This window comes from Rosa chinensis, chromosome 5 (assembly GCF_002994745.2).
Source record: "Rosa chinensis cultivar Old Blush chromosome 5, RchiOBHm-V2, whole genome shotgun sequence".
In the NCBI taxonomy this organism is placed as follows: Eukaryota; Viridiplantae; Streptophyta; class Magnoliopsida; order Rosales; family Rosaceae; genus Rosa; species Rosa chinensis.
The window spans coordinates 42,468,280-42,485,550 of record NC_037092.1 but is presented as its reverse complement, the minus strand read 5'-3'; the positions used below and the strand labels follow the sequence as shown (position 1 = coordinate 42,485,550).

Sequence of the window (17,271 nt, the reverse complement as noted above, 5' to 3'; positions counted from 1 at the left end):
AATAATTTTTGTGTTTTTTTATCGTCGAAAATCAAAACGGCGAAGAAAGACAGAACGAGATCCCATTCTCTAAACCGAAACACTGAAAATCTGGGTCTGAACTGAATGTTCTCTCAGTCCCCTTGATTCAAAGAACTCATGACAATGCGACCTCTCTCCTAGTGTCCTCGATAGTCTACGACGGTTCCGATTGCACTAGCATCCTCTCCGATTGAATTTATGTTCTTATGAAGAAATCAAAATCCATGAGGATTCCGAGTTCGAATGCGAATCGGAGTCACTGGTTTCTGATGAGTTTGGGGTTTTCACTGCAAATGAAATGATGACTAGAGTGGAGAGATTTCCAGAAACACCCAGATAGCAAAATCAAAACTTGGTGAATTGGGTAACACAGAAACGAAGAAATACGAATTGGATTTTGATTGAGATTTCTGGGTGTTTGAAATTTCAAACAAAGCATTGCAAAGATTGAAGCTTTATGATGAGAGAAAGAGAATAAGGATTGGGTTTTGGTTTATTTGTGATAAGGGGTTTTGGTTAAGCTACGAGGATGGCCTTGGGGATTGAAAATTGAAAGAGGGCATTGCAGAAGTTTGTCAGAGAACAGATGGTTAGGTAGTTGAGACTTAAAAGAGAGGTGGCCTGTTGGTTTTTGCTTTTTCGGCTCAGTGGGGTTTAAGGGGAGGGGAGATAGGAGATTCTGATTAGCAGGGGGCTAATTGGGAAATAAGGCCTAATTATATATGAGATGTCCAGGTTATGTTTTCTCTACTTTGATAATTATTTACAATGAATTGTTTGACTTTAAATATTTTTATTTATATAATTATATATCATAAAATGATAAATATAATTAAAAAAATTAAAATATTAAAAACCACCTAATCCCCGCCTAGGCCCCTAGGCGCTAGGCCCCAAGTCACCGCCTGACTAGCGCGTAGTGTTTTTTAGAACCTTGGGGGTAACGGTCGGGGTTGCTGGAGACTCATAAGTATGTAGTTTAAAGGAGATTTCGGAGTGCATTCTTCCTTTATTGTCTAGATGAGACTTGAATTGCTTCTTGATGGTTAAGTTAGCAAATAGAACATTGTCAGAACGGTGACTTATGTTGTCCTTTCGATGGAAAGGATATGGAGGGTTAGAAGGAATCATGGTTGCATGGTTTCCTCAAGCTGATGTGTGTGAGTTGTTGATTGATGTTCATGAGTTACTCATACGGGCTTGCAAAAGCTTACCGGGTTTGTTATGTGGCAACCCGGTGCACCATTCATATAGTGTAGGGGTTAATCCTGCAGGTCTGGGCAATCGTGGCTGAAGCTGAGGTAGCTTATTGGCAGCAGAACGGGTAGGAAGCAAATTTTGTTGGCTTTGCCATTGTTATGACTTCCGCTATGTAGTAAGCTCTGAGGAGCATTTACTTTTTATTTTGTGATGACAATTTAATTCGTAAGTTTTGTGTAATATGTGACTCTGTGGAGCGAGTCAATATTGGAATTGTGGGTTCAGGGCATCAATATGTACTTGGTTTAAAGGGAATATGTCTCCATGTATTTTGTATTGATGGCTGATCGATCGCGCATGTATAATTATGAGATTATATATCAATTTTTATTTGTGTTAAAAATCATGAGCGTGACAAGATGAGAGGCAAAGAGGTCCTACTGGGCGTGCCAATTTGTAAACACAAGAATCTGAAAACAAATAGAATGCAGATACGTGTACAAAAATAATAATTTTATTAATAATTTATGTGCGGGTTACAATTTTTGGTAATCCTCTGATTCTATCTCCGGCGATGAATTTCACTCAAGGGCTTGATGCTTGATCTTGAGTCATACGATGGTCACGAGAGTTGACACGTGACGAACGTTTTGGCTTGAGGTTGATGAGGAACTGGCTATTTCGCAGCTTGATGGTTCTTCCCGAGCTTGGGTGGCTTTTGAAATTTTGAGAGTCTTTTCTTCTCTCTCTTTTTTTTGTCTGAAGTCCTCCTTTTGATTGGAGAAGGGGTATTTATAGTGTCGGCGTCTCTCTCAATTTAGAATGCCTTGATGACACGTAATTAATTGCATTTTCCTTAATAGCATAATTGAATCAATCAGCCTCAATTAATTGATTTAATCACGACCATTAAGGAATTTAGCCAATTAATATGATGACCGATTTTAATTGTATTTCATTAATAACATAATCAAATCAATCAGCTTTAATTTAATCTATTTAATCACAACTATTAAGAAATTTAGCAAATTAATTTGATAGCTGATTTTAATTGTATTTCATTAATAGCATAATTAAATCAATCAACTTTAATTAATCGATTTAATCACGACTATTAAGAAATTTAGCTAATTAATTTGATGGCTAATTTTCATCTTGATTATCAATTTAAATAAATTGACATCTAATCAGCAGACGAAATTTAATACTTAATTTGACTCGGAATCAATTGATTTAATTTGATTGATCCGCTTTAATATCAATTGATTTAGCCGGAACAAATTCATTTATTGCCGTTGGGCCTTCCATGTGTTGCCAAGTGTCATTCTCTGAGTCTGCGTGATTTTGCTTACCAACAAGCCATGTGCACATTTTGTGTAACGTCCCGAACCTAAATTTACCAGTTTACAAGTCTTTCGATGGGTAAACGACATTTACATTTACTTTTTGGCTCCGTTTCGACATTTTAGGGGGCCCTAAAAGTTGACTTTTTGTTCGGGTCAAAATTTGAGAAAATTTCCTTCATGAAAGTTGTAGTGGACGTTAAACCGAGCGCGTGCATATGTGATACGTAAAAATCGGAGTTCGTATGCGAAAGTTATGATCGAAAATGTAAAGTTACTGTTTATGGTAAATTAGTATATATATTTAAAAATTTACTGTGGTAGATCAGTTCTACAACTTTCTCTCTCTCCTCTCCGTTTCTCTCTCCCCGAGCTCCTCTCTCTCTCTCCTCTGCACCTCCGGTCACGTTTCGATTCCGGCCACCTGGGAGCGAACCGCGACCACCGTCGGCTTCCTCTCCTCCTCCTGGACATGCCTGCGGTGGTAGCTCGTCGAGTCTTGGCCGAAAAATGGCGAACCAAGGCCGAGAAGTTTACTGTAGCAAGTGATTGTTGACCACAATTCCGGCCACCTCAGGTGACAAAGCCAGGCTTTTTAGAAGCGCATTGAGGCGTACTTGAAGCTCCCCAAATATCTTGAAGCGATTTGCAGCGTGGAGGAAGAAAGCATAATTAGAAAATTTTACACTACTTTGGTTTGCTTAATTGTTCGGCCACTTAGAGGTATTTTCTGACTTGGCCACAGTTATGAAAGACGCTTAGAATGTTGAGTTGATGATGTTGGTAAAATTTGGTAGCCAGATATGGTGGTTGACAGGCGGCGCGTGGGGCCCAGGCGCAGCTGCCTGTGGCGGCGCGTGAGGGCGCGTCCGGCCATTCCTGGTGAGTTGTGTTGGTCTATTGGGTAGTATATATTGTTACTAATTTATGGATAAGTGTTTGGTGGAAATTGGAAGAGGTTTGGATATTAATCGAAATTTCTGAAGTAAGTTCAATAGTTTGGTTATTGATTTATAAGAATTCCACTATCGGATTTCTCTCAGCTTTGCCCTACAAACCTTCAATTAAAGAATGGGTGCAAATGATAAAGTTTTGGTTTAATCAGAGAAGAAATAGAAATGTTGATTTACGAGAATAGGACATTGGAATCGTATTTAATTCCGGATTGTTATTCACGAATTATAATTGTGTACATGGCGATATACCGAACTATTACTCGATGAAGGAACTCGTATGCGTGATCGCCTAAATAGTACTGTGAGTGGACATTTATTTTAAATTAAATGTGCATGCAGTATATTATTAATTTCCGATTGTGGTCTAATTTATTATTTGAATTATTGAGTATTATGAGTTTTTGAGCTTGATTTCTTGAGATTTATTATGCTCTATGAGTCACGGGATTTTTAGTGGATTTCCTTCCCGAGGGCTTTCAATAGATTTTCAAGCTAATTATTTATGAGTTATTGAGTTGGGAAATGATTTTCGGGAAGTGACTGATTCAGAAAATATTATCAGAATTATTGATTTTGAATATAAGTTTTTATGAAGATATACGAGTACGAAGGATTTAGCAAATATTTGAGCATGATTGAATTATCGAGATTTATTGAGCTTTGAGCTCCGCACTTATCATCCTTGAAGTTAGATTGAGTTTTCTTTCCGAAAGCATTTATTGATTTACAGAGTATTTGATTTATACTTTCGAGGATTTATTGAGATATTGAGATTTGAGTTAGCGAGATAATCCTGAGTTTGCTTTCGGTGAATTGTTAATGATTTATTGAAGTAATATTGAGTTTCTTTCCGAAAGCAAGTAATTGAAAGAGGTTGTTTCCAGTTTATTGAGGAGGCTATCAGTCAGCGCATGCATGCATTACCTAGTTGGCAGTCCCTTCTAGGTAATAGTCTAGTTGGCAGTCCCTTCCAGACTACAGTCCGGTTGGCAGTCCCTTCCAGACTACAGCGCGGTTGGCAGTCTCATCCGATGCGTCATCTGGTTGGCAGTCCCTTCCAAATGACATGAGGTAGTTAGTTGGTAGTCCCTTCTAACTACCTGTGGTTAGTTGGCAGTCCCTTCTATCCACCGCCTCCTGTTCCGGTTGGCAGTCTCTTCCGATGCGTCTTCTGGGTGGCAGTCCCTCCCAGATGGCATGAGATGACTAGACAGCAGTCCTTTCTAATCATCAAACGAACCTCTTGAAAATGATGTTTTAAAAAGGATTGAGGATGAGATTTTAAGAGATTGCAGTAAAGATGATGATTAAAAGTATTTTCCAAGATTTTTACTGCATGCGAGATTTTAGAGAATAACTTGGGAAAGCATTAAGTTTTACTTATACATTCGGAATTACTTACTTTTCGTTCACTCACTCTAACGGTTTTTAAATGTTTATCCCTGGGCCCTTCGGTTTTAAATGCCCCGTTTGCAGGCCAGTTTAGCTTGAGGTCGAGCGTACTTGGGGTTGAGGCATAGCTGTCATAGCTTCCGCATTATAAAAGTATTGGTCGTTTATCTTGTATTTTACCTTCTTGTACGCCTAAGAAATAGATTGCTCTGATAACTCTTGAGATTAATATTCTTAAGTATCAGAATTGTTTGTGAAATGGGAGATGTTGTGATATAGGGAGCAAGGTGGCTCCAGGAGAATAAGGATGGATGATTTAGAAGTGTAAATGCTTTTCTACAGGTTTTGCGTTGTCCATTTTTAGGGGAAATTCTGTCAAATTTTTGGTAGAATTTCTTCTAAGGTGGGCCCCGCAGGGCCTCTTCGGATTTCAGGGTGAAATCCGGGGCGGGTCCTGTCATTTTGTAGGACGCACATGCCAACTAAGTTTGTTTGGTCATAATTTCGAGTGTTGACCGAATTATTTAATGAATTTTATTTTCCTTAAATTCTTGTGTCTACACACGTACTTTTCATTTGAACGTATGCATAATACTAATATAGAAAATAATTAAGAGGATCCAAAACAACCCCAAGTGGATATATGATACTTCCTCTTTTTTCTTGGATTAATTTAAGATGGCTGAGCTGAAGGAACTTGTGGAAGAAGGAAAGATCAAGTACATTGGGTTATCTGAAGCCAGTCTAGACACAATAAGGAGAGGACATGCAGTTCATCCCATCACAGCTATACAAATGGAGTGGTCACTTTGGACTCATGATATTGAAGAAGAGATTATTCCACTTTGCAGGTATATAATTAATTAATTTATTTCAAGATTAATTTCTATATGAATACTTAAAAAAGGTTAAAATTGCTGAAAAATATATATATACACACACACCACACACACACACATATATACTATTCTTTTTATTGGTGCTAAAAAAATAAAATATATGCCATGCTTGTTGCTGGTTTACTTGTAAGCTACATATTTAGGGGGGGGGGGGGGGTGTATTCATTTAAGAGTCTACAAGATTTTTTTGTATTTTGAAAGTCTATGAGTATTCAATTGAGATTTTAAACAATCCTTTAAAATCTTGATGTATTCAATTAAGATTTAAAATTATCCATTCAAATCTTCAAATATTCAAAAGTATACGGATTTTTTAGGATTTCATTAAATGTTGGATTCTGGAGGATTTTATAGTGCTTTTTATACATATCAAAACTCAAAAACAATCCAACCACTTCCCAAGAGATTTTGATGGATTCTTTCTCACTCAAAAAATGAAGAAACTCCTCACTAAAAAAAAAAAAAAAAAAAAAGAAGAAGAAGAAGGAGCTCTCAATAGGTGACACTCATCCATTTTGTCTTAGACCTATCTTCTCATTATCCTCCTCTGCCTCTACCTCTACTCTCATCTAATAAATTTTTTATTTTTATCACTATAGCTCTGGATGCCTTAATCCTTCTAACTAATTCAGCTCACTCTCAATGGTATTGTTAAGATGATACATACACACATGTTTCTTTTTTTTTAATCAAACCCGAAGCCGGGTGCCGATATATATACATATATTTATTTAAAGCCAGAATACGTCGTTACAGACACACATATTTATTTTGTAAATTAGATATGAAATAAATTATGTCATTAGTTTACTACTTTATTTTTTGTGTACCATTTTGGTTGATTAGTTTTACCTTATTATTCATATATCATTATATACAACATAAGGAATGGTAGATTGCCATATATCAGTGAAAAAAAAGTGTGTGTGTGTGTGTGTGTGTGTGTGTATGTGTGTGTGTGTGTATACATACATATATACATACATACACTTTTTTGTCATTGATATAGCATTATAGTTAACATTAGGTGTGTTGTGGGGACTATTCTCTCTCTCTCTCTCTAAACTAAGGCTGAGGCGGCGTGAAAAAATCACCACTCGTCTGGTGGTACTCCGACAGGCAGCAGGGTTGACCTTGGTCATGCTGCTATCATGACAGTGTTACCGGATGGGTATTGAGTTCTATGGCTGGGCCCTTGGGTCGACTCTGCTCGAAGGCTGGACGTGGATCCGGCTTGGCTGTTTTCATTGCTTTGAAGCTGTGATGGATGGGAGCACTAGTTTTCGGTTCATCGTCAGGCGTGCGTGGGCGGGGCTGTTTCCAAGCGGGGGTGATGGTGCAGCGGCGTCTGCTCGTTGGCGGCGTCAAGGTGGAGTCCTTGTTCAAATGGCGGTGATGGTGGCTGATAGTGGTGCTGCTACCAGATCTGCACAGAGAGTGAAGCATGGCTAGGTTGGGCTGCTTTTGGGCTTGAATTTTTGGGATGGTAGGGTTTTTGCCCTAGGTCCATAAACATTCTCTTTGTTTTAGGGATCCTATGTTAGTTGAACTTACTTTCAATAATTTCCTAAGTTTTTAGGGATCTATGCACTTTATATGTCTCTAGTGCCTCTGGAGTAGTACTGAAGGAGGATTTACGCTAGTCTCTACGAATTTGATGTATAATGAGTGGACCTATTTCTATGTACCACTGTAGATACTACCACACCTTCTTGATCTGTCTAGTTGAAGGCAGCAGAAGGGTATGTAATGGCCATTCTGGCATGTGATGAATGCAATTGACACCCGTTTTGGCCTTTTGGGTTTGAGTAAAAAATATATATATATATATATTGCATTATAGTTGGATCCATTCTGGCATGTGATGAATGCAATTGACACCTGTTTTGGCTTTTTGGGTTTGATTCAAAAAAAATAAATATAGCATTATAGTTGGATCCATACATCCATTGCTTTTAAAGAAGAAGAAGAAAAAAATAAACCTACCAAAGACATCATAAGGACTTGTAAAATCTAAACAAATACTAGTAAATCAATCCATTAGAATCAATCAGAGTCCATATAGAATTTAAACAATCTGTGGATTAAGTAAATCCATGGATTATAAAAACTCAAACAAAATCTTTTAAAATTTGAATTGAATACACCCTCCTTAAATTAGGAGTACAAGTCATAAAGATTAATACAAACAACATCATGCACATTGACTCTGATCACTAGGATAGAGAGACCTTCATCAGTAATTAAAGAAGTTTTTTTTTTTTTGAGAGTAATAATCAACCATTTTATTAATAATAACCATAAGAAAAAAAACAACATATAGATGTAGAAACTACATCAAAAAATAAAATAGCAAGAGAAATACTAGATGCAATAAAGCATCAGAAATAAAACCTTGCAAGTGTACGAAGGGATGCAATTAAGCATTTGATGAGGCACCAGACAGAGTCCGGGCTATGTAAAACGGTACCAATAGTACGGTCAACCATAGTTCCACGCAAATAAATACGTCGAATAGAGGGTAACCTTCTATCAAGGTAACCGCTGGTAGTCTGACCGACCTTGCCTACTCCACGCAAAATAATGCGCTGAATAGAGGGCAATCTTCTACCTAAGTAACCAAAGAAGCAATTCCAACATGCAGATAAATGTAGGGCCCAAAAAGAGTCTCCCAGATCCCAAATGCGAACCTTAACAGCTTCAGGGTCATTCGCCAACTGCCAAGCCCCAAGAAGGAAGACCCAGCCCAAAGCCTGACTTGACCAACCCAATAGAATAGAGGCCCAGGCCCACCAGGGTCTACTTTGGGCACCCAACGCCTCTCTGAGCACGCCCTAGATCGCTCCTGCGACAGCTGCTCCACCGCCAGTCGTTGGAGAAGGCACAACCCGGTCCTGTCATTGCGACTCCACCAGCCTCCACCAGATGTAGAGCAGGTCTAGCCCAAAGCCCATGCGCTGCTCCACTCCGATCGCTGCCGCTGCAACGCACTGAAAAACTGGATCGAAAACGTCGACTTGAGCCGTGCCCGAGATATCCCAGAAAGCAACGTCACCATTGCATCTCCCCATTGAACAGAGACACGATCAGAAATGGTCTGAAGGGAAGAAATTGCCACAGGCCAAAATCGAGCCACCAACTTCTGCCACAACCCTACCAGATCTGAACCACTTCCCTCCAATTTCAGTCGAGCTCGGATTGGACGAAGATGACGAACTCTCGGTGCCATCCCAGTCCAGGTATACATCGCAGCCGCTTCCATCCTCAAAAAAGAACCGGCATGTTCAAATAGCGTATGAGAAAAAGAGATTGTCGCCAGCAAGATTAATAACCACAACCTATCAAGCGACATGGTAAGAGCCGTGCGCCAAGGTATCGACGCCGAGAACGACGCCGGAATTTTGCTCCATCGTTGATGGAGTAAGGTATAGAGAGGCCAAGAGCGGTGCTCTCCCAACCCTAGCAGAGCGCTAGGTATTTTCATATTTTCATATTTTCAGATCCACAACTTGCTAAATGAGTAATTAAAGAAGTTCATGACACTTCATCTTAAAAGCATATTTACAATATTCATATTCTCAGTTGAATTTCTTTAATTTCTCCCAATATCTCATATACTTGATTAAATTAGTATTGTAAACGAGATACATAAACTAATAAAAATGAAAAATAGAGACTGAGGGCTGGTATGAGATGAAAATGATGGATATAAACACCATACATATTGTATAGGTTTAGGCTTGCAATATGAATGTGATAAAGATTTCATGCAAGATGTTGGCGTTTTTGTATTCCAACATACTATTATACCTACCTCTAGAAGGCACATGTACATCAATCTAAAATTCTCATCACATGGTGCAGGGAGCGTGGCATTGGAATAGTTCCATATAGTCCTCTGGGTCGTGGTTTTTTCGCAGGCAAAGCAGTTGTTGAGAGTTTGGATCCAAATGTTCTTGCGGTACATATCGTCTTCTCCCTCAATCATATTGATCTCTCGATGCTGTGGAAATCGACTCGGCCCCGAGTCCAGTTGCTGAGTTATGCTGATGACTTGGTTGTTGGGGGATAAGAAAACTCAGGGGCATACATGGAAGAAAATGAATCCACAACTGCATGTATAGTTACTGTCTAATATAATATTAAAACACCATGAGAACTTGACACATGTCTGAATGTGGCTCACACAGACTCACTTGAGTGTGAGCACTCCCCATACAATCTTAGAGCTATAATAATCTCTAACTGAAATCTTAACAAAACCACTAGGAATAGGATACATGGTGTCAAGTCCAGAGTGGAGAGTTGACTTGATTGTGTCGCAACTATTCACTTTATTGACTAGTTGCCTTGGGCATGAAAAAATCACTGGTATCTTTTGTTCCTTTTTTTTTTTTTTTTGAGAATAGGATCTTTTATTCCCTTAAGATAGGTATAACAGTAAATTTATGCTCGTCTCGTCCCGCTTAGGACCATTATTGGGTTTAAGCTCGAAAAGCTCGAAATGGCTTCATCCTGACATAACTGCTCCAGTTCCTCCTCCGGCAATGTCACCGTAACCATCCTTGCCAGCCCTCCTTCCAGAGCTGGCATCACCATTATCAACCCTTCCCCTTCCACATTTCCAACATGATATGACACGTGTACGGGCCTATTCTCCTTATCAAACACAGCTGTATTCATCAACAGTTTATTCCCAGTAATCCCAGGAAAGTCAACCATGTGCTCCATGCTCATACATGTCAATTCGGGGCCGTACATTCTAAAAGGTGCCCCAAACTGACCTCCCTCTTCCTTTCGTGATTCAAACCAGTCTAAAGCAGACCAAAACTCCCCTTCGCCCTGACTCGACACATGGTAGTGCACGGCTTCCGCCACATCTCTGAAGTCTTCCTTTTCTTCCACATCAGGTAATGAAAGCAACGAAAAATGTAAGGCATTACCGTAGTACCCATAAGAGAGCAGGAGCTTCTTCCTGAAGTCGACACAAATGGAGAGGGAGTGCTTGCTTTTGCTTTTCGGGTGCTTCAAGCGAGCAATGCGTGTCCAAAAGAGTGCGGCCAGCAAATCAAACGGGGTTGCAACAGAGCATGTTTGGTGGATTTCTAAGAGGCTTTGCTTGATCACTTCATTGGAAAATTTGAAAGTGGCTGTGCCCATTTTCTTTAGTATTAATGAGGTCTGTGCTGCCATGGACTTGGCTTCGTAATACGCGCGTGATGATTTTGTGTTTGTGTTGTGAATGTTGAGTCCGCGAGTGAGTGGTGAATTCGATAAGTCGTCAAAGGAAGGCGGGTGTACGACGGGTTCCCGGCGGTGAGTCTCGGCCCATGACTTGATGAGTAGGGTCACACAAGTTGGGTCTGCTTGCATGTGAGAGCAACTTAGTCCAATAGCCACTCCTCCTCCTTCAAATTCATTTATCTGCTCCATAGATATATAGTGAGTATAGTTAAACCAAAGACTTTCTTTTTATGTTTTTCTTTTTTAGCGAAAGATTTGTTATTTCATTAGTACTTTAAAACGTGCATATGAAGTTGTGAACTAAAATATAAAATTAATTAATTAATAGCTATATGACAGTTACGGCGAAAATTTTCAACATATTAGACATTGTCAAGCTAGTATGTCATTTTTTCACACTGATCATAATTATATAGCATTTCGTCCGTCTCTAGTTAGTCGTTTTTCAAACATCTCTTCTTCTTTTTTTTAACTTAGGAGGATTAATTTGTCCTCCCTCATTCAGAAAAAAAAAAAAAAAAAAAATTATTCAAAACTGTTAAAAAATAAAACTATTCAAAAAGTTTAAACTCATTTTAATTAAATTAATGAAAGAAATCAAAGTTTTACTGTAACTCAGGCATTTTGACCTCATAACTCTTCAAACGATCAACTGTGGCTCACGTCATGACTTTTTTTTTACCTGAAAACTAAATTGGTCCCCAACCAGCAGAAAACAATAAACCAAAATCACATCATATAATTATGATTACGTATTAACCGTAACTATGTATTATATATGAGTTCTTGTTTCTTGTTTTCGATCAATTGCATAATTATTCCGAGTCTGCTTATTGATAGGGTGAGAAACTGAGAATTGAATTGAATTACCTAAATTGGTGGGTGGCTTCGATGATCATATACGTCTATTTCAACCACCAAAATTAAACGTCGACGCAGTTGTGTAAGATTGATGTCATGCATGGCACTGCTGACGGTCGGTAGTTGCTGGACCAAACCCTAACAGTAGCAATGTGCTATTCTGATTTGCTACATTCAAAGCATTTCCAGGAAGCACGAGACCTCTCAGATCCTTCTTTATCAGTCTCGCATCCCCATATAAATTAACTCACTGGATATCGACAAGTGTCCCCTCGCAACTACCCATTTATTCTCAATTACCCTAGCTTTTTCTCCGATATCAAAGAAACAAACAAGCATTCATAGCTGATAGCTCTTGATGTTTGTTACCAGACCTGCATATAATAGATTAATAGTACTCTGGTCGAATCCTAAGGGAAACCTAAGGGCTTCATGCAGTAAATATCATTAATCAAGACCTCAAATCTTCCGAAATTTTTTTGAGGAATACCTCAAGTCTTTCGGAATACTAATCAAAGTGGTGAAAGAATAAATGAATCATAAACTATCTAGGTTAGAATTCTCAATTTGTCCATTTACCCCATTTCTAGGGATTTTTTTCCCACTTACCCCATTAAGTTTTTTTAATTATCTCTTACCCAATACACTCTAAGAGAGTCTTCCCTAATACCTTTTTTTTGTTTTTAATTTTTATTTTAATACCATTTTACCCTCACCCCCTTGTTACTTAGAGAGAGAGAGAGAGAAAAAATAGAAGAGAGAGAAACCATGGGAGACTTCGCCGGAGCCCGTCACCGGCCGCCGGAATCCGGTCATCGGTCGCCGGATTCCGGTCACTTGCCGCCGGATTCCTGCCAACTTTCGCCAGAGTCCGGTCACCGGATTTCGGTCACCTACTGCCGCCCACCGGAATTTGCTGAAAATCTCACCGGAAAGTTTTTTTGCCCCCAATAGACATCTATTGCCCCCTAGTAGATGGGCAATAAACCTCTATTGCCCCCCAATAGACGTCTATTGCCCCCTAATAGACGTCTATTACCCTCCAATAGATGACTATCAGCCATGTATTGCCCCCCAATAGACGACTATCAACCATGTATTGCCCCCCAATAGAAGCCTATTGCCCCCAATAGGACTTTCAGTTGCCAGAATGATAACTAATCTCCCTAAATTTAGACAAATAAAACTTTGATTACAGAAAAAAAAAAAAACAAGGAGATTACATCAATTCAAAACGTCTATTGCCCCCAATAGAACTTTCGATAGCCAAAATGAGAACTACTCTTCCTAAAATTAGATAAATAAAACTTTGATTAAGCAAAAAAACGAGTAGATTACATTAATTCAAATGTCTATTGCTCCCCAATAGACGTCTATTGGGGAGCAATAGAATATTATTTTTCCTGTTTTCTTTCCTTTCGGGCCTTCTGTTGCAAAACAGAAGTAGCACCATTTTGATTTGCCCCCAATACAACTTTTTTTTCTTTTTTTTTTCCTTTCCTTCTCGGATTTCTTCCCACAGTTTACAAAAAAAAAAAAATGATTTGGGCACCCAGAGAATGCTCTGGGCACCCAAGACCAAAGCACCCTTAGGCGACAAACCTGCCGGCGTCGGACTTGGTGGGCTACTGCTCGATGAGAACATCGCCGGCGACTCTGAAGGAGTTTCAGACGAAGGAATGCTCGATGAAGATGCTTTGGGCACCCAATCATCTTTCTTCTCTGCCACAACCTGCGTCGAGCACCGGAGGATAATTGACGTTGATGATGTCAGTCGATCTTTGGCTGTCGAAGGTGAAACCATCTGAAACCGGAATCGGAATCTTCCGGTGAGAGATGTTGTGCTTCTGCCCATGTTTCGACGACAACCACTAGTCCACCACCGGACTTCAGACGACGTGGACCGGTCCTGCTCATCTCCTCGACCTAAATCCTGTTTCGACGCCGCGCCGGAGTTAGAGATCAGAGAGAGAGAAAGACCGGAGGTGGAGATCGGGGAAAGAGACAGAAGAGAGAGAGAGATCTGAGGCAGAGATCGGGGAAGAGAGACAGAAGAACGACGTCGTTGACAGAGGAAGAGTGTCGAACTCAGAGAGAGAGAGAGCACCGAACTCCAGCTTGAACTCCGGACCCGACCCGGACTCGGACTCAAACTCCGGCTGCCGCTCTAGCATTAATCCAGTTCCTCTCCGACTCGGAAGCAAACGCCACAACCGGAGCTTCTTCGTCGTATGCAATCGACGTCGTCTTCCGCCCATGAAGGATCCGGTGAGTGGTGGATCTCTCTCCGATTCCTCGTCGTGCCGGACTTGATAACGACAGCCTGCAGCGCCATCGATGATCGAGTACTCACCGGAGCCTCCGTCGTGGAGCTCGCCGGGCTCGGACGCGTCGGGTTCAGAATCCGAGGGAAGAGAGAGAGAGAGAGAGAGAGAGAGAGAGAGAGAGAGAGAGAGAGAGAGAGAGAGAGAGAGAGAGAGAGAGAGAGAGAGAGAGAGAGAGAGAGAGAGAGAGAGAGAGAATGAAACAGTTTTAGGAGAGCTGTGCTCATCGTGGAGACAGAGAGGAGAGGTAGTGCTGCCATTGTGTAATTTTTTAATTTTTAGTGGGTAAAATCGTCTTTTTAATCTGTTTTTGGGTTAGTGAGAACAGTTTGTTGGTGGTGTAAGTGAGTTAAAATTAGCCTATTTTGGGGTTGGTGGTCAATTTGAAAACTTTAAAATCTTTTAAAAGAAGCAACGAGACCAAATGTAAATAAATAAATAAATAATAACTCACTGACGTGGACGTACAAATTAGGAAATAGTGAAGCTAGGTAAAACTTCTTTTTCCTATATTCTTTTTTCTGTTTCGTTAAAAAGAGAGGGAAAGAGCCGGCCGGATCGGACTACGCACCTGGATTCTATACGGCGACCATGAACTAGAATCACCATGAGGCATATCATACCACGCCGTCAACAACCTCTCCTCCGCCCCATCAGCAGTTGCCAGCCACTCATCAAGTGTTGTCGCCACCGTGGCCTTCACCACCCTCACGCCGGCATCGTTACACTTGACCTCCCACTCACCGTCGACCTCTCTCCGGACTATCCTACCCGTCACCGGCGGGTACAGCGATAGGGTCTCCGAGAGACACACCCTAAACGGGTCCAAGTCAAAATATGAAAACAGCTTCTCCTTGTAGTAGAATATCACGTGAACGCTGTGCAGGGCCATTGCATGATCCAGACCCGTGAAAGAATGGATCGTACCCGGGTTCACCGGCCGGCTGGATACTGCCGTTAGCTTTGAACGGACAGCCACCCGGTTGCTCTTGTTCTGCTTCATCATGTTGAGAGAGAAAAGGAAATTAGGAAGAGTTGTGTAGAAAATATGGAGCACGTAGAAATCGAGTATACAAGGACTATAATTTGTCCTCTCATTTATAGTAAGCTTGGGTATGTAACTGGCCGAATGGGGCATGTGGAGAATGAGCTGCATTAGTTCTTAGGGGCCGGTAGACATTGAAGAAGTTGGTTGAGCTCAATAAATCCAAACAAATAAATTAATAGTCGAGTTCATTCAAATTCTGAGCTGACGTTTTTCATCAAAATTGAGTCTTCTATGGCCCTTCAACTATTTGCGGGATGGACTCTAGCCCTATGAAGGTGACTATTTTTTTGGACAAACCTGTGAAGGCTACTAGCTACTTGGCTTCCTCCATGGATGGAACTAGAACTAAAAAACACTAAAACAGGGTGGTAAATTTTAATAAAGACTGCTACTCAAATTTAAGTCCAAAGATCTTTTATTTAGAGTCATTTTCTTAATTAATGACTAAGTTAGACAAAAGGTAGACCTGAGAAATGGGGATGTTAGACGAAAAAAAGAGGATGGGAGGAGATTTTTGACTTTAATATATATGAAACTTTACCTGTACGTACTTACAATAATTTTTCAAAAAAATGAGGCGGGCTAGCTGCAACTCAACCCAGCCCCCTTCTAGTTTCATGCTTGGCTTTCTCTCCTTTTAATTTGAACGTAAGCAGTTGAAGGTTTATTCACCTTAGTCTTATATAGACTAGAAATTGCTCACACTCTATGGGTGTGGGGAAGTGGGTGGCTACCAATTTAGAAGTGGGTAGTTAATTTCTGAAAAGTAATATATATATATATATATATATATATATATATATTTATTATTATTATTATTATTTTTAATTATTTATTTAAATTTTAACTTTTTTATCCTTGACAATTAGATATAAAGTTATTTAATATTTTGAGGGTATAAAAGTAAAAAAATTCAGTTTTTGCTAACAAAATCTCTTCTCTTAATAATAATAATAATATAGATAAACAAAACAACCTTAAAGAAACTATACTTTTTGTTTTTTTAATACATGACAATTTACTCTTTCAGACAACCAATATATCCTCCTATATATGTAGTGCACTCCATCAAATAGTACAAATTTTTTGAATACCATACTTATCGAATTCTCTTATTCATGCATGCATTTATATTTGGACAAAACACAATTTTGTTATTATTGGCAAAAAAAAAACATAGTTTTGTTAAGGGTGGTTCTATACACACCTCCAAATTTAGTATTTGGACCTCCTATAGTTTTTGTAACTTTATAAATCCAATTTTGTCCCTAGCTAAAAAAAAAAAACTTAAATCAATTGCAGACATCAACCAAAGTTGCAGTTTACATTATAGTTTGTGGGTCTACTTAATCAAATTGAATCTCCTATATGAAATCGAAGAGATTGGAGGAAGACAATAATGACTCAGTAATTTGATTGGATTATATAAAAGATTCGTGAAATCAAACAAAGAGTTTGATTAGAAATCTTGCAAAAAGAAGCTCAATATTTTGGGAAGAGAGTTTTGACACAAATTTTTACCCAGGAATTATCATTCAGAGTTTCTCGTAATTGGAATAGAGCAGTAAAACTAAAATATTAACATGTAATCTAATGAATTCAATTGCAACTAACAAGGAAAACCTTGACATTTACGTTGATCTGATCATTTTATATTTCACCCAAGCATAATCTTTGAAATTTTAGATGAGTTAAGGAGAAAAGAAACAAAACAATTCTTTTACTTCTGATCTGCCTATATGGTTACAGTTGCAAATCGCTATTTACGTTGCTAGTGATGTGATGCAAAGGCGGAGTAGGTAGAACGGACATGAAAGAATAGAAAGAAAAAAAAAAAAAAAAGGCACAACTGGAAGTTTAATTGATTTTGAAGAGGTCTAAATACGAAATTTGGAGGTATGAATAGAACAACCCTTTTGTTAATCCCTTTATCACCATGCTAAAAATGAGAGAAAGAAATCTATATGGTAATGGTCCTATTTT

General features: G+C 39.2%; 1 protein-coding gene across 1 annotated transcript; it reads right to left on the bottom strand.

The window, feature by feature from the left end:
• Window positions 1-10,196: 10,196 nt before the first annotated feature.
• LOC112203873 (protein ECERIFERUM 2) lies at window positions 10,197-15,285 on the bottom strand. The gene is made up of 2 exons (XM_024344780.2): window positions 14,812-15,285; window positions 10,197-11,235 (listed from the first exon to the last, which is right to left on the bottom strand). Exons 1-2 carry the CDS (start codon window positions 15,244-15,246, stop codon window positions 10,258-10,260), a joined length of 1,413 nt encoding a protein of 470 aa, XP_024200548.1. The 5' UTR covers window positions 15,247-15,285; the 3' UTR covers window positions 10,197-10,257.
• Window positions 15,286-17,271: the final 1,986 nt, after the last annotated feature.